The sequence below is a fragment of the Linepithema humile genome, chromosome 7, assembly GCF_040581485.1.
Source record: "Linepithema humile isolate Giens D197 chromosome 7, Lhum_UNIL_v1.0, whole genome shotgun sequence".
Taxonomy (NCBI): Eukaryota; Metazoa; Arthropoda; class Insecta; order Hymenoptera; family Formicidae; genus Linepithema; species Linepithema humile.
Window position 1 is genome coordinate 410,947 of NC_090134.1, and position 27,156 is coordinate 438,102.

The 27,156-nt window shown below is 39.1% G+C and overlaps 1 protein-coding gene across 1 annotated transcript; it reads left to right on the top strand.

Annotated features, from left to right (window-relative positions):
• Positions 1–82: 82 nt before the first annotated feature.
• On the top strand, positions 83–3,840 carry LOC137001150 (uncharacterized). The gene is made up of 5 exons (XM_067359503.1): positions 83–142; positions 223–346; positions 1,622–1,862; positions 2,425–2,568; positions 3,066–3,840. Exons 1-5 carry the CDS (start codon positions 121–123, stop codon positions 3,249–3,251), a joined length of 717 nt encoding a protein of 238 aa, XP_067215604.1. The 5' UTR covers positions 83–120; the 3' UTR covers positions 3,252–3,840.
• Positions 3,841–27,156: the final 23,316 nt, after the last annotated feature.

The following is a 27,156-nucleotide window of genomic DNA, read 5'->3' on the forward strand; positions in this document are numbered from 1 at the left end:
TGTATATAACACATTATGAATTCTTAGAATATTAAAAATTGCAGAGCGATATAAACACAATTAAAGTCAAATTAAAAAATTTGCATTCTCTTGACATTCATCAATTTTAAATTAAAATAAATGAATGGAACATCGTATAAATGTGAGTATTAAAAGTCACAGAAAATTTATTACAAATCTAATATGTGGTCAATGTGAATCTAACTTTACTTATTTTTGCAGTTGAAACATGGAAATACTATGACAAATTAGTTCGTTGTCCTGCATGTAATGTGAAAGACGTGCCGATAATTCTTAAACAGCAGAATTTCACGAGCTCCCGTCTGGCTGCATTTTGCTTATTGGGGTTGGTAATTGAAAAATTGCTCAAAGTTAATTATTTTACAAAAAGTACATCACACAATCGTATATGGCTAATATGCAATGAAAAAAACTGCACGTTGGCATAGCACGTTGGCGTTAAATGCAATTAATATTAATAAATATATTTATTTATCTCTTTTCAAGCTTATTTATTTTGTTCAACGAAATCAGGAAAGAAAGGCGCTATTATAAATCAATAATTTAATTTAATATGAATAAAACCGTCCAAAAGAAAAAAAAGATTTTACGCCCACTCATAACCATTCCAGCTTGTGCATGTAAATTTGCGCGGATAAAGCAATTCCGCGGTAAAACAAGTTTCCGATAATTGCTTATTAGCGACAGTAAAAAAGGCGCTAATTAGTCGGGCGCACCTGCGCTCTCTAAATAGTCTCCCCCCGGCCATAATATACGAGTTTTTCAAAAGACTAATGCGCGCTGTAACGCGCCACGTGTCGCGCGAAACAGCGAAATGCGAATCACTGCGACTCATAATTATTAAATTCCACTCGTTGAATTTAATCCTAATCGCATAGGCATTCATTTTCAGCGAATTGAATCCATACACGACGAAAATTGTGAAATTATTCACTGTCATAAATTATGGCGAGTGATTGCCGATAAGCAATATCGTATTTCGAAATGGAATATATTCACTTCGTTGAAGCAAATTAGTAAAACACAATTTTACACAGTAATATTCGTCAACTATGAGAAAATATTTTTATCTGGCATTTGTATCAATTTTTTCTCATATATATTTCATCCTATATGAATAATTCCCTTATCCCAAATATATTGATTATTATTAAATCGATTTAATTTATGTAACAAAAAATGTAATGCTTATATTAATGCAATATTATATCCGCACTATTATTTTAAGAGAGATATTTATTAAAAATTATTCCAAGTACATTTAGCCCTTTAAATAAGACAATCTTTCTGGACAAGAATCTAAAAAAATGCAAAATAATATTATAACAAAAAAAGAAAAGAAAAAAAAACCGTAATAGTTTATTAAGTTTTAAGTTTATTATTAGTAGTGTAAAGTACATTAGTTTCTTGGTCAAAAATCAAATTAGAGAAATCCAAAAATGTGAAATTTTCAATTTTAGTTTAATAATGTTTACGATTCAGTATTTTATTTAACTTTTTAACGGAAATGTTACCAGCCTCACATTTTTTATTAAACGTTGATAAAAAAATTACGACATGTAGAAGTTGTCTCGCAATATTCGTACGCTTCTGTTTACAGATGTTGGCCTTTCTGTTTCATCCCGTTGCTAATGAGTCGGGATAAAAAGATGCGAATGCAGTGCCCACATTGCGGCCATGATTGCGATTATGATATTCGTTTGCGAACAGATAAGCTCGCTTGCTCGCCTAAATGTCAATCTAATCGCGGGAAATTCAGTGATTTTGCAAATTCACGACAATGTCATCTTCAAACGGAATGCAATAGTTCGCAAATACAGTCGGAATATCGATATCGCCAGGTAAGCCATATCACATTATTACGCTAATTATATTAGTAAATCCGATTGTCCTACTTACTGAATAACTTTAGAATATTCACAATTTTATATTATAATTTGATAATAATTATAATTTTAAAATTAATAATTTTAATATTAATAATATGTAAAAGTGGTACGTATATATGTATATAGCAAAAATGGAAATAATTATTAGATAAATCTCTTGCCTCTATGATTTTGTAATAATTTAATTTTAATTAGCGTATATCAAATGACATAAATGACGCTATTTATAATGAAATCATTATTTTCTAAAACAAAACTACCACACTTTCCATTAAATACATTTTCTTCAAAATTTAAAAATTTTTACTTGTATTATTTTTCCTAAAATCAATATTTTAACAAAGATTAATGTATCATGCTTTAAGATGTTTCATTCTGTATAATCTTACGCGTGTTTGTTACGCGTCATTACGTCGCTGGGTAAAGAATAAAAATCGATATCTATTCATCCATCGGCTGAAAGACGATATACAGATAGCGCGCTAACGTCAACGCCGTTTCTCGTATGACAAAGAAAACACTTTCCACGGGTGACGAAGTCACGAGGGCTCTCAGGGCCTCGGAGGAGCGTCCTCGGCGAGGAGAAGGCGGATCCCGTCGCCGCCGGTCGCAATCGCAGCTATCGCACGGATACGCCTTTTATGCGAACCAGGTCACGGTGAGTCGTCGTTATCGCGGCATTCTATACAGGGTGGCCCACTGCCATCGCCGGAAAATACTTTCAGAACTCTTCGACGAGGTCGACGCCGATTTTTCCGCGGCGGAAATTTGATACGACGACATTCTCAAACTTTGACGATATCTCGAAGCTCTAGCCTTCGTTGAATTTGCGTTAAAGAACGTACACTCGATTTCATTTGGAAATTACATAGAAAATTATATAACAAATGTTTCATTCAATATATAAAAGAATATATTTTATAGTTCTTTATAGAACGAAGATGAGAGAGAGAGAGAGAGAGAGAAACATTAACATTATAGTCGCTATTTATATATATTTTTTTTAATTTCATAGATTTCATAATTCAAAGATCAACTTTGCATTATTTGAAATTTTGCATATAAACCTAAACGCTGATATTTTTTATAGAATATTATTATAAATTCTCGAAAAATAAACTGCTTTTCAAAGCTAATAAGCGTTATTATATGCAGAATCACAGTTCGCCATATCACGAAGGCAGCAGCGACAACTGCACGAATGAGAGGCGAAATTGCCAGCGCGACTCGAATGAGCCGAAAGTTCTAAAAGCTCCAGGACGAAGCGAATCCGAAGATAGCAGCAGAACGGGAATGTTCGATTTTTATGCGAGACAGGTCTGCTGCCGAGAGTGCGGCTAGAAGGACGAATGAACGAACGGCCGAATGAACGGGAAACGGCGAACGAACAAGTGCATTTGCACATCGCTCGCGAACCGCGAACTGTTACTTCGTTATTCCGTGCAAATTCAATTTCGCGGAAGGGTAGGCGGGTTCCCCGCCGCGGAACTTAAATGGAAACTCGCGGCACAAATAGTTTCACGTTGAGAGAGAGACGCGATTTGCGTTTCCAGCTGACTGACAATTTCGCGGAAAACTTTGCAAAACGAGACGAAACGAGACGAGGCGAGACACGTCGCCGTATTATTGCTTTATTAATCTCTGCTAACGGATTTTCGAATACATGCGTTTTTTTTCTATCCTGCCGTTGCGATTCCGCATAGTTTTTACGAAAACGTTCGATGATATTTTTTGTTTGAGACGTGTTTACTCGGTTATTGATTTGTTTGTCATATATTGGCTAGCTGCAGGGTTTTTAGATAAGTTTTTGTGTACGAGGTTTTACGTGACATCAAATGGCAAAATAAAATGCCTCTGTGAAACTGTGTTAAAACATCCGTTTCAGAATAAAATAACATCCTATTCATTATTTCTATCTCAAAAATCTGAATTTTTCACCCCCCCCCCCCACTCCGCAAAATTGCTATAATTTTATTCTCCAACATTTATAAATCCAAAGGATTTATACTGATGGTAAAAAATAACGTTTTACAATTATTTCATATAGCAATTTTATTATTTGAAAAGAAAAATAATAATGATATAAACGTCGTGTATTCACACACACACACACACACACACACAATGCGAACACTCACGAGATTCGTTGACTGCAGAACATTCTTCGGAATTACGTTGAAGCAAGTTTCGGATAAATGAGGGTGCTCCTTTAACGGGCGATTTAAAAGGCGTACTCCAATTTATCGACGCGTTTAAGGCATAAAATAAACGGATCGCCGGAACGTATGAATAGCTCTCTCCCTCTCTCTATTTCTCTCCTTTCTTCCGTCGAACAACGACAACGTTCGTTTCATTTCCTTATTACCTCATTATCTTACGTCGGCCGACTTGTCTGTAAAGTGCATGCAGATAATAATTTCCCGGAACTCTTCGCTGCTATAGATCGTAATACGAAAAAAAAACTCGCGCGCGGAATAAATGCGCGGACTTTGAAATCCGCTAAATGCAACTTTCAATGCAGTTGCAAAATAAAATATCACAAAAATCTTTTAAATTAATATTAAAAAATTCATCATCAAGTTAATAATGCCGACGCTTTTTTGCTACAATATAATGCTTTCATTTATATGAGTTAATGTTCATTAATCATGTCAAAACTTTCATGATTTTAGTATGCAACTTTTTAACCGAGTAATAAAATTTCAGAAGAATATTAGATAAAATTTAATTACACAATACACTTAAAATTTATTATACTTAATCAAATAATTGCACTTTTTCTAATAATATATAATTGCCTATCTGCTTCATATAATATCGCGCGATTTGCCATATTTGGAATTGAAAAAGGCGCGATTGCGTAATGCGTTTTGAATTATTCGAGAGGAGAGAAAGAAAAAAGAATGCGAGTAAGGTATGCAAATCGTATCCTCGCCAAAAAAATCTGCGAGAGAAACACCGACGAGTCGCATAGCCGCCGATTCCGGTGTTTCTAAACGAGCGCTTGGATTCCCGCTTATCTAAACAATTAGTATGCGCCATTACAACTGCATACGTTACGTTCCGTAATGGATGTAGCATATCGCACCGCATAACTAAACGAATACGATTACGCGTTCGTCTTGTTGGAAGTATATGCGTGAATAATGGCGAGTTGTTACTATATGATTTATACATGAAAATAAATATGTACATAGATCATTTTTATCGTAAATAATTTTTTAAATTAATGTTCAAAATTAATTCACGGATTTAGTGTAATCGGATAAGTAACTTATATTCGCATTCTAAATTTATAAATAAATTGATTGTATTGTCTTCAAAAATTATGTAATTAAATGAAAGCAAACTGGAATTAAAACCGATATAGAGGAACGGAACTCGTCCTCTGTCCGAGCGAGTTAACGGCGTTGTAATTAGCAACGGTTACATCCGGCACGTACGGAAAATGTGCGGCTCAGCATTCCGAGTTTTCCATTTCGAGCGTGAGAGATGGGTTGCTCCCGTCGGGACTACCTCGCCTTTTATTGTCAGCGATAGCGCATCCAGGAGCGCTGATTGGCCGGCCGCAGGAAGGACGAAGAGTTCTCTCCTCACGGAAGGCAAGTTTTCCCTGAGCAGAGAGAACGTGGCTAGCTAGTCAGCCAGCCAGGGACGTTGCACGTAACGGGCATAAAACGATGAAAGTAATCTCGGCTCTGATCTCGTCGACGGCCACCAGAATCGATCGATACGTCGGTGCGTGACTGCAAAGATGGCTCGGTTTTGCTTCATTCGCGATGCCTCTAATAGACTTTAGTTCCCTTATTGTTCCCATGTCACTACAGCTTTGTCCTCTAATGGCAAAACTTATAATCCTCGAATATATTATAGTAAATATCGTATAACCCAAAAAGGGAGACGTTTATTAGTGAGGACAAAGTTTCCAGGAGCGCAAAATCATACATAAATTTTCTACCTAACATAATATAATAATATACAATATAACGGAAATGACACTACCACGTTGTTAGAATGAGTTAGTTAGAATGAGAAAATCAAGTCAATTTGATTTTCGGATAGCAATTAACAATACAAGAGCTTATTTTCAAATCATTTTAAATTCATATTTTTGAAAAATGGAGATTCTATACGTTACATTTTAGCGAATAAGCAAATTTTAGGTCCGTGAATATGAAAACCGGCAAACACCGAACTTTGAATATACGAAATATGCGAATACAGAGGTTCTACTGTGTTCTCGATCCTCAATCTATATACCGTGGGAGCGCATAATACCGCGTAGAGAAAGAGAGAGAGAGAGAACGTTGAATGATACCGGTTGCATGATACCGGTCGCGAAGATACGCTCGCAGATCACAGAGGGATGAAGAACACAATGCAAGATCGTCAGTTAAACTGGGCCATGAAAGCGGTACCCGAGCGTTATAAGAAAAGCCATATAATTAGCATTGCAAACGTTCCTTATTTCTCGCTCTCCTTCACTGCTCTCCTTCTCAGAATTTGCTTAACGCCGGTCTACCACTATTCCTGCCTTCAAAAAATACGTAACCGACCATTTATGCTTCGTTCTGCATTCAAATGAGCAAATTAATTAGTTTGCATAGAATTTAATTGCCTGTCTAAATTCTACTTTAATTATTTTAAATGTACCAACGTATTTATATATATATTGTATACAAATTTCTCGTTTACATAATTTTATTAGCTCGTTATTTAAGATTTGGATAAAATAAAATCCAACTTCGCCAAAAGTTGAAAAAAAATCACGTTATCTATCTTTCTGAAATTCAATTCGTGGAGAAAATATATGTTTTACAAGTGAACGATTATTAAATGTTTCCACATCTTTTCGTAAGAATTTTTATGAAAAATTTCAACGAAGAATCCATTTTGATTCTTGCGATTCGTGAATCATCCTTTATTTGATTCTCTTTATATCATTATTTCTCGTTTCGCTTGAATATCATTGGCGGTAACAGTGTCTCCGTTTTTTTTTTCCTATCCGGCAGTATCGACATGCTTGACTGGCCACGCAACAAGGAGCCATCATCTCCTTCCTCCACTGCCTGAGAAGTTCTGTACTGTTAACCGTCCGCCGTCTTATAATCAATGCACCATCGCCGTCATTACGACCACCTACGATATCGATATCCTCTTCTTTCTCATCGGATTTTACGGCCGTTGTTCTCCGCGGCTTTGCATATTTCCGGGAGTCTCTCTTTTTTCTTGCGTTACTCCGAAGAATGGAAATATTAGCACTTCGGAAAAAGATAATAAAAAACAATCGATAGAAATGTTACTCGATGTGCAAACATAATATATGAATTTCCTATTCCGATTCTCACTGTTTAAAGCTTTAAAAATTTGCATTTTTTTCGTGTAAGTTTCACACATAACTACTTCTACAATATATTTTTAATCAGATATGAACTTGTGAAGCACACTTCTTGACAACTTTGCAGTTTGCTTTTAGTTAAATTTAATTAAATTAGTTAATAAGTTCTTTTAGCAGTTATATTGCACATAAATACGTTTATAAACACGTTTCTATTGCTGAAATTTACTTCAAAAACTTTAATTTGGCCAAGTATTTTGTTTCTTATAATCATTTTTATGATTCTACAATTATTCTTCTTAATTGTTTAATTTAATGCTATAATTTTTCATATTATTTTATTATTTTCCTAAATCAATCAAACGTTAATTTAAAAAAAATGTTTATTGAATGGAACAGAAATTGCGGAAATTTCTCAAGTACACCGGAAGATTGAATTTCAGGTGACGAAATATGGGAGTACTAAAGAGAATCATGAACCTGTTCGGCTTATAAACGATCGTCCCCCCATGACGAACGATCGGGCACCCTTTAATATACCAACCATCCGCCCGTGCCGTAACTTCGCGATGGCGGCCACTTTCAAACTTAGTCTCCATTTAGTGTTACAGCTTTATAAATGGGGCGCGGATTAATTAGCACGTGAATCGGGTCGGGTCACCTAGCAGTCGAACTCTAAATCTTAAGAGAAGAATTCAAACAGCGAGAATTAAAACTTTCTTTATGTTAAATTACTGAAGATTTTGATTAATCGTTATTAATTTTAGGGTGAATGCTTTCAATAGAAAATATCACTTTTAACGCGACAAAACTTTTATAATAATATTACGTAATGTCGTTGCTTTATTGTTATACCCGTTAAAAGAAATTACAATATTTGTCGCTTTCAAATATTATTAATTGTCAGGAAGCAAGTGAATATTAAGACTGAACGCTATCAGTAAGCAGATTTTCACAGGCTTTCAACAGCGACACGAGTCGGAATAATCCACATAAATACACGTAGTTCCTCCCAATTTCGATCGCAGGCTCGATGTATGCGTTAATTACAACTCACAACAGCGAATTAAATCGCGTACTGACTTTGCGCACGGCATCGGAAACTGCGAACGACGCGCGTCGAATCACGTCGAAATTCGAGATTCGAGGCGGCATTTGCGCGTCTAATTAAGCCGTATTTGTGAGCGCGAGATACATCGACCCGAGCGCGATTCACAGATCAACGTCGGAGATCGCGCCGAAAGGGGAAGAGGTCTAATTCGGTTCTAAGTGGGTGTATATAATCTGCTTGGCGCGCGTAATTGAGCTTAGATTAGGTGCGCGCGGATTATGAATAGGCCGTCGGCAATTGCGTTGCGATAATTAGCGCTTTAATAGGAGAGATGCGCATCGAGAAATGAGCCGATAATTCGCCAACCCGCGGCGCATTAAGTGAACGAGCGATCCAACGCGGTAGATACGCGCGCAAGGATGATACGATATTAATTTATGCGAGACTGTGTTAACTGACAAACGCTAACGATGATCTACGAGAGATTACTATAATATTATTACATATCTTATACAGAATTTACACTAATCACCTCTCCTTCTGAGAAGAGATACCAGAGATCGTAATGAAAATTATAATTAATATTTCATCGTCAAGTATCAAATATTGGTATAGAAATTTAATTTTTTTTATACATAGACTAAATACAGGATTTTCAAGTAAGTGAAGTTTCCAAGCACAAGTACCCCGAATTATCCCGAATGAACTACGAGAAGTGTTTAGACAGCATTATACTGTCGGCGTAGGAGGACGAGCCTGTCGTCCTCTCGCTCCGGCTTAGACCCCGGTAGTCGCGGCAATGATTCAAGTCCAGTTTAATTAGGCGCGGGACAGATGCCCCCGAGTATACACAGTCTGAACGATGCCCTCGCGACGCCGCCCTTCCCTTTCGCCTTTGTCGTAATCTATACGGCACTTGGATCGTTTGTCGAGCGCTCGTTAATTAATCGCTCGCCGCGTTCGAGAACAAACGAAGCGAAAGCGGACCGACCGGCGAGCACGAGCGGAAGGATCAACAAGACTACTAAGTTATTCTATCGGAATAGCGGAGTCGTCGCTCTCTTTCTCTCGGCTCTCCTCTCTGTGTTCTTTGCGCGGAATGAACACGATTCGTGTCTCGTAGTGGAACTCTCGTGCGCTGTTACTTTGCCGACGCACGGCTTTGACAATTTAGCAGTTTATCGTACAAGATGTTTCGCAATACTCTTTAATGACAAATTAATTAACAATTAAATTCATTGTCCATAAAAGAAATATCATTTATCGAGTAATTAGAATATTAATTTCAGAGTGAAGTATAGCAGACGTTATAATTTGCGAAAATTTTATATAAAAAATTACTATGTATGGGGCAGTAGCCGCGCGGACCATGAAGGAATTATAAAAATTTTTACCATGTTTTTCACATAATGGCCATAGTATTCAAGCTTAATTTCTCTTATGTCCGCGGTTACTCTCTACCGTATCGCAGTAATTTTTGATATAAAATTTTCTCCATGAAGGGCTTCTGCCGAGCTAAGATATAGAAAGGAAAATAGATGATGAAGTCATATTTTTCAATTAATTTTGAGCGCGCTTTAATAAAATTTTAACTTTGCATAAATGCATAAATGCATGCATAAATGCACAATATGAATGTTAGAAAGTTGCGATATATGAGGCCATTCTTAATATTTTCATTAAGAAAATGTCGATTACAATTTGTTTTCATTTATTTTCATTAGTGCGGAAAATAATGTTGCACGAATCATTGTTTGATTTATTAATAATTTAATATCTGTAATTTGATATCATTTACCAGCAATACATTAATTGTCAATTAATACTATAAAGAATCGACTATTATCGTCTCATCATCTATTGAAATTAAATCATGTGCGTGTTTTCAATATTGCACACGTCGGGTTTAAAATTGAAAAGTCGTATCTCCATAATATAAATGCGCATCTCGACGCAACCGCTTTGTGTCGACCGTCTCGTGCCGGTGTAATCTTTTCGAGGATGTTAAAGGATGAAAGAGGTTGAGAGACCGCCGCGCCGAGTGTTTTACCACACTCAACCACCCTGTTGTCGAGCACCGCGGATATTGCCCTGGCGATCATTGCGTTGGATAAAGGACAGGAAAATGGTCCGTGCGCTTTTGCATTGTTGCTATAGCTAACCGCCGTCATTCGCACGGAAATGAGCTTCGCGATATAAAGAATACGCGGGCTAATTCGCATTTTTACGATAACAGATTTTTCCTTGCGAGACGCGACGCTGTGACTAATAGCCTCAATAATGACACATACATGAGTTTTTCCAAAGAAGACATCGATTCTTTCGAGAATTTTCTATAATGCAATTAATGCATTACAGAAAATGAATTAATACTTGAAAACACAAAAAAGTTTTATAATGTTTCACTCTTATAAATTAATTAATGAATTAAAATTTTTGTCTTATGTGAATCACAGGAGTCAATTCTTTTGTCACTCAATTTTGATCTCATCGTATCTATAATTCAACATATGATACTAATGCGTAATAGATAAGAAGCGAAATCGAGCCACGCCATGGCGGTACAGCTCGCGTGCTTAATCGCCAGAGATTAACGAAAGTTTATTTGATCGGAATTGTGTGTTACTGTTATGCCGACGGAAAGAATCGACATAACACGCACGATGGAATATGTATCCATGCTTTATTCGAGATAAAGTTGTCCCGAGTTCAGTTTGCCGAACACGCGAGACCCCTGTTTTCCAATGGTAACTTTCTGTACCGATAACCGATAGCCTAGATCTATCCAACTAAATTCTTTATACAAAACTCGATAAAGTTCAAGAGTATCCAAACTCAAACTTGAGGTTAATACTTTTAAAAGAGTAACTTCAATCTTCATATTTTCTATTTTTTTTAATTCCAAAGTTTACTCTTTCAAATGTTATTATTCTTTTCTAAAATCATTTTTCAAATCAAGACATCATCAAATACTCTGTTCATATTCTTACAAATTTCTTATTAAATTATTACACAAAAGTTGTTACTTGTGAAGTAATAAAACTTCTTTTTCCATAAAATTAGTTTTTCCCAAGAAGAAAATAACTTTATTTTATTTTAATTTTCAAATTACAACATTTTTAATTTACATTATTATTTTATTATTTATAATTTAATTCAATATTCTATATTGTAGTGTTGATTGTTTATATAAAAAAACTTGTGTAAAATTATAAATTATAATTGTAATTGACTTTACGAATCACTAAAGTGATTCAAGCTCAGCTGAAAATGACGCGTTTTCCACACAATCTGCGAGACCCTCCGCCGGTTCTACAAGGGCAACTCAACCCCTTGGGGAGACATTTTCTATTCATTGGCGAGTTAATACGGAAGCGGTAACGTCTGCAGGTTGAGTTTTGATTTCACCGTACTCCGCAACTATGTAGGGCGACTAACTTTATGAGGTATCGAGATTATATCGTACTTTATTAGAGGCTGTTGCTCGCAGCTGATACCAGCGAAAACTCGCTGCTTTCCAATATTGGTTCCCGGCTTTTTCCACCCCTTCCCTTTTAAATAAAATATTTTTGCCCGTACGATTTTTCAAACACTTATCTTTTCCGAATCGATTATGGTGTAGTCTACGGAGGCGAAAGCGCGGGAATAGTAAGACGTTAAAATTCTTCGATGGAATTCATTGCTCGTGTCGAGGTAGAAAGGAGTTCCGAGAGTACAAAGAAAAAGAAAAGAAACTGCGAACAAGGTATGATAAAGTTCGACGTATAAAATATGTCGACCGCGTTGGCGGAACGTAATCTTCGTTGTAACCAAAGTTTGCTTCTTTACTAGGTAGTCATGTCGGTAGAGATCTGTGTGTCTATCTCTACAAAAACCCATCTATAGAGATGCAAAGTATGACAAATGTGAACAAGCACTTTATATTTCCAATTGTCATATATTTCAATTAATGTAGCATTAATTTAAGAAATAACTTTTTATAACTGCATTTTCTCATCCTATCCGTGCGAATTATGAGAAAGATAATTTCATCTTCGTTCTCCTTTCGACAATGTAATCTAAGACTTTTATGGAAAAATTATTTTCGAAAAAAATATTTGAAAAATGATTTAACACATTTTAATATTAATATAGTTTTTGATATAACCCAAGAATTTGCATACTTCTCTCCCTAGAAAATATAAGAAAATGTAGCGCCAAGACATATTTGCAGAAAAATTTTAAGATTACAAATTCCTCTCGCGAAATGAAAAAGCTCGCCTCAAATTTCCTGTCTCACCGCGAATTATTTCGCGCGCGCGGTTCATTTGCCGAAGAAATTTCCGCTTTCAGAAATAACCGTCGCGACAGGAATAACCAGTGAGCACGAATCGCGAATTGCTCGCTCTTCGGTATGCAACACTGTGCGCGATGCGCGGTACAAGCGATCGTAATTGCGCCAATTAGAGACACCGGCGCACTTAGAAGGCGAAAAGCGCGGCGAGGAATGTATAAATCGTGCGAGAGCAGAACTTTTCGCGGACGGATCCTCCCGCGAGCGTAAAGTTATATAAACGCAACGAAAGATATATTAAGAGTACCACGGGAATAACGCAAGTTCATTCTTTGCGAAGTTAATTAAGTCGCACTTCCTGAGAATAGAGAAGGAGAGAGTGTCCAGAAACATGCGGAGCTTCGTTCCGTGGCTCCAAGTTTTTAATTAGACCCTCGCTTCTCGCGCTGAGAGGTCCCTGCGGACCAGCAACGAAAGAGAGAACACGCACGATTCTTGCCAGGATAATAAGGCAAGCGGTTTAGCCTGATAATTTCTCATTTATTCAGCAGCCAATTATCAGATGACCAGAAAATATAGTGTCCGTATAGCAGCGAAATATATAATATTAGCAATAATACAATGTTACCCTGCTGTCGACAAAAACTAAAGACGCGTTTATTTTCTCACAATAGTTAAAATATAGACATACCCTTTCAGCAACGTAAACTGCATCCTACGTGTAAGAAGCGAGTAATGATGGAAATTACGTACCTGGAAAAAGAAAGAGGACAAAATAAATTAATGATCAGAAAACACGAATAAAGAGTTGGAAAAAATGCCATGTAATATAAATCGCGCGCTCGACGCGATAATAAATAACGGAACCATGTCAACGATTCTGCTTTTCAGCGGCGGGCAATAAAGGATTAAAATGCGCGCGCGATACGGCAATATCACGCGTTTATATCGGCGCTTAACGCTTCAGGAGGCAGCGACAAAGCTGAAAAGTCGTCGTCGTTGAGTTTCCACGATTCCCAGCCAATTAAAACAGCTTTTTATCGATCCGACGGACCGGCAAGCCCGGCAGAGAATCGCCGATGAAGCGAGAGAAACTTCGTCGACAATAGAAGTGTCTGTGCGCAAGTCCGTTTTTTTTCAATAAATCAGTTATTTACCATTTAGTTCACTGAATACCGGCCTATCGATTATCGAAACATGTTTAAACAGCAACATTCAGTGAAGAAAACAATATACAGTGTACTAAAATATTTGGATAAATTTTACAATAATATTGTTTGAGCAAGCTGGGAGTCAAGTTCTCTTCGCGAATAATTAAGGTAACTGAAATAGTAATAATTCTTGTGAATTATGAGTAATAAACTTCGTCAACAACGATCGCGCATCCAGTTATCATAATAAATAATAAACTTTGCAACCTATAAAAATATTTTGACATAAAGAGGTCTTCCAAAATGGGAAAAGTTTCGAGAGCATTTGTTCGACCTTTTCTCTAATATCGAAAAGTAGATTCGTCCGACTTTCCCGAGCAGTTGGCTCCATCACGGTTCGAAACCAGATTAGGCTGCTACGGTTACACATTTGTTCTTCCCATTGTTCGCCGGAATCCCCGCGGCGGCGGCTGGGAGGGGCGTATCGCTCCCATGAAGCGGACGGAGCAAGACGAAGAGGAGGAAGCGGAGGAGAGTCAGTAACACTGCTCGTGCTGGAACTTTAATGGCGAAGTTGTCCGCGACTGTCTTCGTGATAAGTTCATAATGCGGCAGCCCCGACGCGACTGCCATTGATAACCGGCGTGGCGTAAACTTCGCCAACGACTGCGCATCCAACCGCAGAGAGGAACGGCGAGACTAAGGAGAGAAATCGAGAGAGGCAAGGAAGAGAGTTGTGGCACTTCGGCCTAATAGGTCTCGTAGTTGCAGACTATCGACTAACGCGCTCGACTAACTTTTCGGCATCAGCCTAGCGGTGGTTGATCTCGTGACAGGCGATCCGGCGACGTTGACTGACGCCATTTCGCGTGTTTCGAACTCGCTCTTGCCGTAAAATATCGGAGATATCTCTTAGTTACTTGCATTGGATCGTTAATGAAACGAGCGAGAGCGACGGATGGAAGTTTCGTGCAAGATTAACGATGATTTGCACAAATTAATATTGAAATGTTAAACAACACGTTCAATTTCATTTTTGTTGGCTTTTGTTTTCCAAATTAAAAGCACGCACAATTTCCTCCTCATTTCCTCCTTGTAAAAATGAGGAAACATCAATTTTCGTAGTTAAATGCAGCCAAAAAGATAAGATAAAAAGTTAGTATAGAAAAAGTAATCAGTTTTATAACTGTGTTAATAATCTTTTTTACATTTTCATAAAAGATTTAATCTTTGATCTGAATCCTTCCAGAGATGGGACGCTGTGCTAACTAAAGCTTAACTCGCAAAAATTAGAGGAAATATTCGTCACAATTTCTCCTTTTTTTGCAAATCTACGTTTGTTTGAACGTGTGTGCCAGCTTAATTTGCAACGAGTCAAACGCGTTTCGTTGAGCTCTCCAATTAGCGAAACTTTCGCTCATCTGCAATCGAGTCAGCGTTTTGTCAGAGAATTTCAGAATGCGAGAGACTTTGATCAGAGCATCGTCGTCTAATAAAGGGTTCTGCATTTCGATTCTGCACATAGTAACCGAGCATTTTTGGCCGAATATGCGATCATTCGTGATTACAGATAACTCTTTTGTTTGCACATAATAAAAAATTAATCTAGCTAAACAATTTAAACCTAAACAATTGTTTCGACAAAGTTATTTCTGCCATTGTTGTGAAGTTGTAAAGAGGGAAAACCAAAAATTACCTTTTCGTCATATAATGCATTTTTATTTTAGCTGTTAGCTGAAAGAACTATTCAGAAGTAGTTTGCCAAATTCAAAGCCGAAAATGTTAATTTTAAAAATGAAGAATGCTCGAACCGTGTATTTATCACTGATGACGATCAAATTATGGTTGCGATCAAAGAAAAATCCATAGTACGCTGTTATAGAGTTAGGTATTTTAAATTTATTAAAAAAACATTGTCCATGAACATTTGATGAAATTGAGTTGCATAAAAAATATTGAAAAGTCCAAACTTTTCACATTTATATAAAAAAAAAAATTATTTTTTGTTAATCTGCATTCTATTTTTGTATTCCGGAAAGATTATTTGTCCTAGATCACGCGATAAATTCTAATTTATTCTTCTCTATTCCATTCTATTCTTTCTCCTTCGCAGCCGAGTGGTCTTTCAGGGTCAATACAAAGTGTCTTTTCAGCTTTCGCCAACAGTCGTGCGATAAGCGCGACGCAGTTTATTTCCCCGGTCGTGGTTCTTAACGCAAATCGATTCTCATCGCTGGATCGCGGCTCGTCGGACAAGGAGTCCATAAACGTGACTAATAGCTCCGTCCTCTCCTGGGATGTCGTTTCGCTGTCGTATTGAGGCGCATCTGCATCCGCGCGCAGATGCACGCTCGTAACTTACGAGATATGGAAACGAGGGTCCGGCGCAGCTACCAGGGACAAAGGTAGAGACGGCTTTATCTCGCGGCTTTGCGATATCAAGAAACTTGACGAACACAGAAAGAGGAGTTGTATACAAAGTGTTCGATAACAGAAACTCTCGGTAAGCAGTGCATTATTTCTATTTACAAAAAATGAAACAATTTTTTCTGCATCAAAATTAAACTGCACATGATATTCCCAGCGAGATTTTCAAGTTTTCGAAATAAAATATGTTGATTTTTAGAAAGCAGACGAGTTTTTTGGCACAACTCTTTTCATTTTTAACTTAAAAATTTTTAATGTACATATGCTGAAATAATATTCTATAAAAATGAGTCCATGCGAGAACCCAAAAACCAGTTTTTAAACTGTAATTACATCTTGTGTTTACATTCAACATTTCTAAAAATAGATATCAAAGTATTAATAATGGAGAATTATTATTATTATGTTTTACTTGGTTTCTCTTGTTTTCGTAGTCTCACTGAATTCTCCCTATCTAAACTTAATATCGTTATAGTAAGGTTCGGTAGTTTCAGCTTTGAAACTATCGTTGTAATTTTCTCGTTAGTGCAAAGCCAGAATGTGCATGAACCAAAATAAAAAAAAAAAAAAAAAAAAAATAGTTTTAAGGTAAAACATCGAGTGCTGGTCCCTAGGGAGTTAAGTTACAACAGAGCGTGTCGATGCGACAGAATCGGGCGTGATTTAATCGAGCCGATCCGCGCGTGTAAAACGATACACAGATTACGTGTAAAAAAAAAAACGATTTCATACACAAAGGATTTGTGCGCAGCGAATTGCGAAAACTGCAAACAATAATTCCATCACAGAGTTATTTACCGGAAAACGTTAAATGCAAATTGATTTACTACGTGACGAGGAATCTATTATGGGAATATATCTTTGATTACTGAACGCCCAATAAATTTGTTCAAGCTACAAATGTAATAAATATATTAACAAATTATGCAAGAGAATTTTTTTGTAACATAAGCTTGAAATTCTGCCATTGACGAGGATTTCTCCTTCATATTTTTCGAATTTTTCGAAAAGGCGATTTTTCCGCACACTTTCACGTCGCTTATCGCGGAAATCGCAACAATGACGCGTAACGTTCCACGAGAGATGGAACGCGTTCGCAATGTCAGGCAACACACACGACGAGCTCGCTCCCTCGTTCCGAGTATCGCGATCCATCATGCGAACGTCACTTGGAAATTTTAATGCCCACGGTGGATCTTCATCCGGCGGTCCCGAGGAATAACCTTTTACAAGCCATTCGCTCATTCGTATTGCAGAAACGTGCCACCGAAGAATGCCCGAGTTTCGTCCAGGGTCTCTTCGCTCACCCATTTTTCGGGCACGAAGTGAAATAACTCGTCAGAACAAATATGAAAGCTCTCGCAGAGTGACATTGCCGCGCGATTCAACGACGGTGTTAAAACGTAGATTCGTGATTTCGGTGCTACGTGACGATTTACGACAGCATCTCTGTGACTCGTGCTCTTTCCATTAAATGACTGGAAAATTCAGCGAGCGAAATATAAATGAAGCAAAATAGTGTAATGTACAAAAATATAACACGATACAATATCTTACGATAGAAAATAGAAACATAGTATGATAATAAAAATAATTTTCTGTACGAACGTGGCGGTCTATAGTGCGAATTCTCGCAGGCTAATACAATTAGCGAGCGTCGCGAAAGCATTAATCTTTCGCGTAACTTTCGCAGCCGACGGCGTGGCGAGGCGAGGGTCGCCAATTGTGCTGGGCATAACTGCCCGAGTTGGTAGGTACCTACGTGCTAAGAGCAAAGCCCGGAATTAGGATGCATCACCATTAATTAGGCGCTTACAAAGAGCAACCGATTATGGTACACGGTACAGCGCGGCTTTATACAGCTTTCTTAACGCTGATTTAGAATGCACGCGGCCAGAGCTTTACGTAAATTTCTGTCTTCGCGGAGTTACGAGGATACTGAAATTAATATCGATGCGACATCGCGAATAAGGGAGAATTTCGCACGGAGAGAGAAGTTTTACGAAGAAGAGAGATAGAAATACATTCACGTCCGAGATTCGTATTTCCTCTTGTATCATTTGTAAATCTCTGCGTTTAGAAATCCTGTATCGAGATTGCGGGTTTTGCTTCCATACCTCTCAAGCATATTTCAGATTTTTAGCATTCGATTATCGCTTCGACGTGACTTGTGCGCGGATTAGTCTATTAGATGAACCGCGCAGCGTCAGAAGTAATCGGCGGGAAGCGTATAAAGCGTACGCGTTTGACGGGCTGGAGGAAGCGCGTCGTGGTTTCTCAAGTTTGCTTCGTGGCAAAGGTGGCGTGCGCGAAAAAAAAGGAGGAGAACCGACAGAGAAGAGAAGAGAGGAGAGCCGTGTGATATATAAGAGTCGCTAGAGCGCGAGGAACCGAGCGGTGGGTAATTGCTCGATTACCGTTAGCGCGCGCTGTATATTTCGTACCGGGATTAGAGTTTACGACTCTAGGCGAGATTTAAAACCGAATTTCCCTTGCTACGACCGAGCGATCGTTTAAGCGCTCGCGTTGTTCGCGCGATCCGCGAGGAATCAGCAGCCGTTCATTAACCTTAGCAAGTATCTGGGCTAAAAAGTGCCCGCGAGCGTTTGATTCTAATGGACTGCGGCGCGGCATCGTCGTATTTTGCCGTAATTTTATCTCGACGTTTCGACTCTTGCTATCGGCGTACGAGTCTCGAGTACATCTATAAATGTTAAATAATAGCGGTGATTAATCACAAAGAGTGAAAAGTGTGCACAAGTTAGATTCTCTGTTTAGATATCATTCGTAATTACGATCAAATACTATAATTGTACATTCATAAATCACGATTCACAAACTTAGGAAACTTGTTAGATAATGGTTGGATTTTAAATAATTCTTCAATCAGAAGAGCAATAAATCTCGAAAAAGAAAAAGCTCTAATACACATAAAAAATAAACTTTTCAAAATCTTTAAAGAAAGAGACACGTTTAAGGAGTTATCATATATAAACAACAAATTTCTATCGCCGCAGCAACAAGCTGAAAAATATGACTCGTGTCAATGATTCGAGTAACCAAACCGCAATTTTGACATCACGTCACAAACTATATAATCACAAGAGCCAACAATCGCAATTTTGGATTACAAAGCCGCAGAGAGAATTACAATTAAACTTTGTCATCAAACGGCAACTCCAAATTTGTTAAGGTATCCGTGGCTGGCCGGGAATGCCGTAGTTCACCAAGCCGGGATCGCCTTGTATATAACGATGGTGACCCGCATACGGCTGCTCTCCTGTCTTGCGGAGACAATTTGCGCGGATCCGTGCGCGCCCGCCCGTGACCACATAGTTGTTTGCGGTAATAAGACAATCCCTGTCTGTCGGGCCGAAGTTATGTGGGCCGGCGTGCTGGGCGCGGTGTGGATTTTCTATAACGGATTGTTGACGTGCGCACCGCTCGCGTCCGTCCTTTTCGCGTCCAGCTTATCAGGCCAGCGCCAATTTCGCGTACATGCTCGCGAGCTCAAGAATGCAACAAATCGCCGTACAGTATCAGCGGCGCGAGGGATCTCGGGGATTTTCCTCAACTCGCCGAGATGATGTCTGCGTCGTGATTAGGGCTCCGAAGTTCGCGTCTATTGCGAGCCCGAGGCGGTCGCGAAGTACGTTGGTTCGGTTGTCCGCGAAATAAACCAACAACCAATGCGCTGTTATAATAATAACCGACAATCGAGCCGCGTTCAGCATGACTGAAAGTTGACTGTTAACTTCTGAGAATTTTAAGCTCTGTGAACTATGCGCCAAAATTCAGAGAGTTATTAAGATTTGAACAATTCGATACCAAAACACAGGAAAATAAATCCCGAATCTCCTTTTAGATATAAAGATATAACATTACACAAGCATTCAACGCAGACTATTATTTCTTGCAATTATCTTATACATCTAACATTTTCGCTTGTGAAAATTTACCTTAAAAGATCTTAGAAGATTTAGGTTTAGCGAGACCGTAGATCACGAGTGCAGGGTTAATCACGATTCGTGCGTCCGAATTGTACCTTCCCCAAAGAGAAAAAGCTGCCGCACAAATAGCCGACAAATAACGCGCTCATTCTCAGCGCCGAGTCATAATCTTGGCCGCGGAGAGAGAGGGGGGGGGGAGGGGAGGGGAAGACAAGGGGCAGGAAGAAGTAGAGCGTATAACGCCGTGTACAATTTGTTAGAGCGCATAATCGTCAACGAGACAAGATGAGTAATGGCGGTGGTTCATATTGTCGGTGGAAGAAGGAGGAGGAGTACCGTAAGGCGCGGGATAGAGACGCTTTCGCGGAGGAAACTCGGAGAGAACGCGCGAGATAGTGTGCCAGCGGGCTAAGACGCCGAGGAGCGTGACCCCCGTTTCGCGAAAGATCGCGAATAATGCGAGTACGCTGAGCGCATGATGCCCTTCCACCACAAACGCGTCGAACGCGATTCTCATCCTCGCGGCCGTCAATTAAGCATCGCGGCGTGCACTGTAAATTTTTCCTCCTCCCTTCTCTTCCTCGTCTTCACTTTTCTTCCTTTATCTCTCTCCCTCTTGCTCCGGAGAATATTTCGTGCGGCGAAATTAATAGCACGCCACGGCGTATCATTATGCTACGAAGCGGCCACGATACGTCACGGATGCAAAGGAGGCATCTCTCGCTCGGCAGCGTATCATTACGGCGCCCGCGAGCGCGCATATACACGGGTGTCAAACGATTTGTCAGCGAACACGCGCGACGGCGACGGCGACGGCGGACCGATGGATGCATAGTGCGTTTAACCCCTAACTGCAGTCTCCGTAGTTACCGCATTGTGTGCCACTTATAAGCGAGTATTGTGGCATGCGCGCATAAAGGACCGGCTATAATCGGGCGCGATGCAAAGAATATATCTGTCGTCATATGATCGCGTCATATGATCGCGTCGTTGTGCAACGCGCGTCGGCAAAAAGTCGCGAGTAAAACGGGAACCGATGGTTTTCTCTCGATTCCGAAGCATAATCGAGTAAGATTGCTACGGTCGTTTAACTGCACATCTCTGACGACGTCGGAATGCGACGCGCCATGTATGCTTGTATGTCACAAATGCTTTGGAAAATTAATGGCAGTTACTTCGATAGAAGTTCTTGAGTTTCTAGTTATTCAATTATATTATTGTATCGACTGGCGATGCATGAATGCAGCCTGAAATTAGACAAGTAGGTAAATGCTTAGTAGAAATCCAGGATACGTCAGAGGAATATATCGGGTCGTCGCATATAAAACGTTGTGTTTTTATATTAATGATTTGCAGATAATTTCCGAGAGTTCCATCGACCAAAAATCAATAAATCACGGTTGATACGGCACCCTTTAATTTGCCTGATGAGCTCGCGCGCGGGCTCTCGGCACGAAGAAATAATTACCGTAAGTGATCCTCGATAAAAAAAATTCGCCGCGATTCGTCATAGACCTCGGTGACCCGCGGGCCTCTTCCCGTCATCAGGGACTCTGGCAGCCGTTCGCAATTAAGCCGAAAAAAGCCGATTGATCTCGCGGGGGTCAGCAGAAGAAAGAAAGAGCGAGAGAGAGAGAGTCATCGAAGAAATCGCGCGCGCGTGTCGTGCGCATTAATGCGCCCCGTTCGTCGGTAATTATCCCCCCGTGTGGCCGTGTGAAAAGGCTGCGAGGGTCAGGAAGAGGAGGGTATTTACTTCGGTTTGTGGCCTAAGCTCACGGTGGTGTAATCAACGAGTCTTGGATCGGCGATCGATAACCGCTAGTAGATCGTTCGACATCCACGGGATTTACGAGCGGACGTGTCGTAGTTCATAACGGTATGAAAAGAAGCGACGGCATGGATATATATGAGATATATATACACACACATACAACAAACACGCGCACGTGTATAGATAAAAAAGAGAGTGAGATCGGTGCACAACGGAAACTGGAGAAACGTCCATGTCAGCGACAGATGTATCACGATATGGATTTCCGTCACTGCCACCGGTCGCTTCCTTCCGTTTCTTATTTCCAGTCGGTTATGTATAGGATGCTCCACGCGCTCTCTCGCTCATAGATAGATTGTAAGACTTACAAGTTACGTTATGAAAATTAGTAATAGTTTTCATGTTAGTGCATTGATATCGCTATCTAATATAGATAAAAATTAAAAAATTTAAGCGATTTAAATTTTTCAGCTGTTTATCATTCACAAAATTCACAAATAATGTACATCTAGTCTGAAGCTTCCTTTTTGTCAACTGCGCACACTTTACATCATTTCAAATAAATCTACTCAATCAGTCGACAATATGTTATGTCATTTAAAAGCAATCCTAATGAATATTCATTTTTCTTAAAAATTAATATTATATTTCAAGCTTAAAAAAAAGCTTAATCTACAAACGGATTACAGATTACTTACGGATTAGAATTTCAATGCTTATTTAATTTAATTTAATCCTCTATGGAGAGGCTTCATAATTTTTATTAAAAATTCTGAACAGGATAAACAGGATTCCATCGCCATAAATTGAATTATTTAAATTCAACCGCATTCATGTACGAGCTTTTTAGTCGAATGAACGCAGCGCGCCACGAATGAACGTTTACGTGGAAGAAAAAAAAGAATCGGAAGAGAGAAAAAAAAGGAAAAAGAGAAAACGCAACCTTTCCGGTCTTGGACATCGGTATGCCGGAAATCTCTCGTATGCACGCTATCGGACTCGACGGACGCACCTAACTATGGTGAGAGTATGCAGTCGCACGTTTGCACCGCGCACTGTTCTCCACGTTTCTCGCCCTCCCTCCCGCCCTGTAAAACCCCCTTTACCCTCCTCTCGACCTCTGGTCTCGCACAGTTTGCGGTACCTGTGCACGCTTCGCTCGAGGACACACGTCGTAGTTCGTATGCACACACGCGCGTATACACGCCGTGTACTTCGCAAATTAGCACCTTACGCGAGCATACAAATAAGCCACCTAGCCACGTGTGTACCTACTCCATCCGAGCTGCCTATGTGTAGCCTCTCCTCGTCCTCGCTCTTCCTCCTTTCCATTCCTCTCTCTGACGCTTTCATCCTCTCCAATCTAACGGATTCCTATCACTCTCTAACTCTCACACGTAATGTCGTCCTTAACTCTGAGAAACGCAGGTGAAATTTTATAATAGAAAACCAGTGACAGAAATCCAGCAGATGCACATCCAGCACATCCTGCCTCCCCCTTTGATGAAGGATCTTCAATAATAAAACAAAAAGAACGAAAACACTCATTTCTAGTGCGGAATTATTATTTAGTAGATACTTTTACATATAAAATGTTTATCCAGCAGTGAGACACCACGCGTCAAGGTAGAAGAGAATCGAGGCAAGAAAGAAATCAAGACGATGGAAATGAGATTCGGCGAGATATCGTATACATTTCGCTCAAATGGCGATCGTAGCGCAACAATTTTTGTTACGTAGCAAATATCGATTGAGATCCCGGTTATGGCCAAGAATACTTTCTCACAATATCGCGCGGCACGAGTAAAGTGGCGCTTCTCGATCTTTGGCGGGTCTTCAACGGCGAGTAGCGATGAATAGAATCGACAGCGCTTAATCTCGTTAGCACGTGGTGCGCTCGGTAATGCGATCGATACGAGGAGGCCGAGTGGACGTTTTCATCACACTCGCTTGGGGGCGTGTCGGAACGAACACGCGAACGCACAAACGTGGCCAACGAAGCGGCTCGTAAATCGATTTATGCGTATATATCGACGCCGCCGAGGTGTTCGAGCGAGAAGATCACGTCGCGCGATACGCGATCATTAATAACGATCCGTGAGTCGACCGAAATTTTCTTTTCGACCATTTAGCCGATGACAATGACGATGATGGAAGGCTCGTTTGTTCGTCGAGCAGCGGTCACTCCCGTAATTTTTGGTCTTCTGATAAAAATCGGCAGTCGCCCGAAGCGCCATACGGCGTCAGATTCGAGAAATAAAAACCAGGATAGATAATAATTCGAATTATTTTGATGGAGAACAAAACTAAAGTTGAATTTAGAAAACTCAAATTATGATATTATATAAAATATTTTTACCATGTGGAAAAAATTTCGCTGAATTAAAAAAATAAGCCAAAGTTTTATTTAAATTCACTCATCACATTTCCAGCCAGATATTCTAAAGATCATTAAACATTTTTCTGTGCAAGTTCAACCACTGCTGGTCGATCGAACAAAATTTCACAAATGTATATTTTCCACCAAACTAATGGTCTCCTACGTTTACCGCGGACTTCAAACATCACTATTTCATTGTAAAATTATGGTTGTTTGATTTTTTCGCTCAATGTGTTACGTTCGTGAGGAAATTGGCACCTTGGAAAATAACACAAGCGAACCTCGCGACTAACAATTTTCGCGGGACAATTTTATTGTTTCTAGCGCAAGTAAGCCGCACGAGACATACTCATAATCTCGAACTCGCAGTTACAATAAGAACGGAAGTTTGCTCTGCCAACGGAGGACGGCTTATCCGGCGTCGCATAAAAATTTATAGGCGCGATAATAGGTATGTGCGCGAGTTACGCGCGAATACGACCAGTTGGAAACTCGTTGTGACAGCGTATGATACGTGAAAACTCGAGGTAAAATTCTATTTTTCCTTCTTGCAAGCATGATTAAGATTTATACATATGGAAAAGGAAAAATAAAGAATACAAAATGAGAAATGACAAGTGAAAGAATCAATCTTGAATATTTGCATTCTTACAATTTTTCCTCTAATATGTATGTAAATGTGCATAAATTTATAAAGATACGAAAATTTCAAATGCGAAAGACAGAGAAAAAAATTCTTGAAAAATACAACGCTACGATAAAAACGGTGAAATTCCTGTAAAATTAAATCCTCTTCAATAAAATAAAATTTATTTATTCGATAAAATTGAATTGTGGGCAATGTATTGTAAAATTAATATACAAGCGTAATTTAGTAATTTACGAAATCAGCAATATCGAGAAATGATGAAACATTGAGATACGCTTTTTTGAAATGGAAAAGTGGACTGATACGAGTTAACGAGAGGAGCCATCAGAGTCGCGAGTTAATTAGGATCGGGAAATTGGTTACTGCAAGATTGATCGTCGGCAAGCATCGATCGTGGCAAGCCAGAGACGAGAGGAGACTGGACGTGGGATATATGCCCGTTCGTAATCGATATCGACACTTTGAGAGAGGAAGGTTGTGCTGCGCGCGTTCGAGTGCCCCGGTTTCTTCGCGGAACGCTTCACTATCCTATTAGTGCTTTAGCGTGGACTGGAGAATCACGTCTGTCTGCTATTTGTGGAAGGTAATACGGTAGAATGTCGGCTAAATGGCATCGCCGATACACACAGACGCGATTACTCCAAATCACCTTTGAATCAGACGCGCAAAGAAAACTTGTCTTCCCGTTACGTAAAGACCGACGTCAAATGATAGAGCGACTCTTGTCGGGAATGGAGGTAAAAATTGAAAAACGCGGAAAAACCCGTCGCGATCGAGCGACTCCTGGAGATCACGGCGCGCGAGAGTCCCTGTGGAAAACTTGTGCATTGTGGACTCAATGCGTTTCGACAAAATGTATATTAAAGTACAATGTATATGCAATTTGCAGAGCAAATCTGACCTCTCCGTATGCTTCCTTAGGTTCTCGAATAATGGTACTCTCTGAACACCAACAGTATATTTGACGAAACCAAATACGTTATTGTGTTCTACGCTCTCAGATATCATCCAAAAATAGTATCCGTAAATGAAAACTTTCCTTCCTTTTAAGCCCATTCTAGATGATCTATAATAATATACACAATTCGCAAGAGAAATGAAGATAGAATTCTATGTATATATTCTATGTACAATTTTATCGGCCATATAAGATTTGAAATTCATTTAATTTAGAACAGTTTTAAACCCGATTTAGACGATCTATAATTCGCGACAGAAATTGAGATTGATATCTATTAACTCATTTAAGTAATAAAAAATGTTTAAAAAATTTATAATACAGTCTGCCGAAATATATGTATATCAGTGATATGCATTTTGTATGTATTCTTCACATATTTTCCATTGGATAAAATTGAAAATATATTTTCCATCTCAAATTCTATGTATTCACGAATTATATGTATAGATCGTCTAAAACGAAATCGTTTCAAATCATTTTAATTTCAGGAATCACGTCTATCAACGAAAAATATTCAATCGTTTAGCAAGTCTAAAAGCATTTTTTCACGATCCATATTCATACGTCACTCTTGATCATACTGATTTAATTAATTTATTTTGTCACTTCGGCGTTCTATATCAGCACGCGAGTTTATCACGGATCATCGGGTCGCAAGATTATCAAGAGACGACAAACAACGAAAAAAAAACCAGTGGTTGCGAGCAGCTTCCGTGATTAGCCGACGGATTTACTTGCCGTCGTCGTTGATCGCGCGATTCAATTTGCATTTATATTGTATTAATTCAAAGGAACGGGCGGGCGATGCGGAGGAGCAGACGGTAAACGACCGACGAGAATAAGGACGATGGAAGAAGTAACAGACGCAGCGACACAGGCAGGAGCAGTTTACCCTGTGCGCCACCAATTTTCCAAATTACATTGTGGAAAACGCTCGCGAAAAGCTTACGAAAATGTCTTTTTTTTCATGCCCCGGAATCATGTTCTTTCCTCGATATCGTCCTACGCCATTAAAGGAGCAAAAGTGCGGATATCCTATTAAACTTAAATGCAGTAGAGTCCTGATAATTCGAAACCCGATAGTTCGAAATTCGATAGCCCGAGGGTCCGTATAGTTCAAGGCAAACTAAAGATAACTATTGCTTTTTCGAAGTAAAGTAACTTTCTTACTCTTTTATTTTTTTTCTTATAAAATATATTTTCCGCTTGCATAATCTCAAGTGTCTAAATCATGAATACAATATCGTTTTAATTAATCAATCAAGTAATATAAACTGTTTTTTTTTCTCTCT

Excerpts from the sequence above, each read along its gene's own strand:
- LOC137001150 (XM_067359503.1), top strand. The coding sequence starts at position 121 with ATGAATGGAACATCGTATAAAT. Across the intron at positions 143-222 it reads GAATGGAACATCGTATAAAT|TTGAAACATGGAAATACTAT; the intron begins GTGAGTATTAAA and ends TTATTTTTGCAG. Across the intron at positions 1,863-2,424 it reads CGGAATATCGATATCGCCAG|AAAACACTTTCCACGGGTGA; the intron begins GTAAGCCATATC and ends CGTATGACAAAG.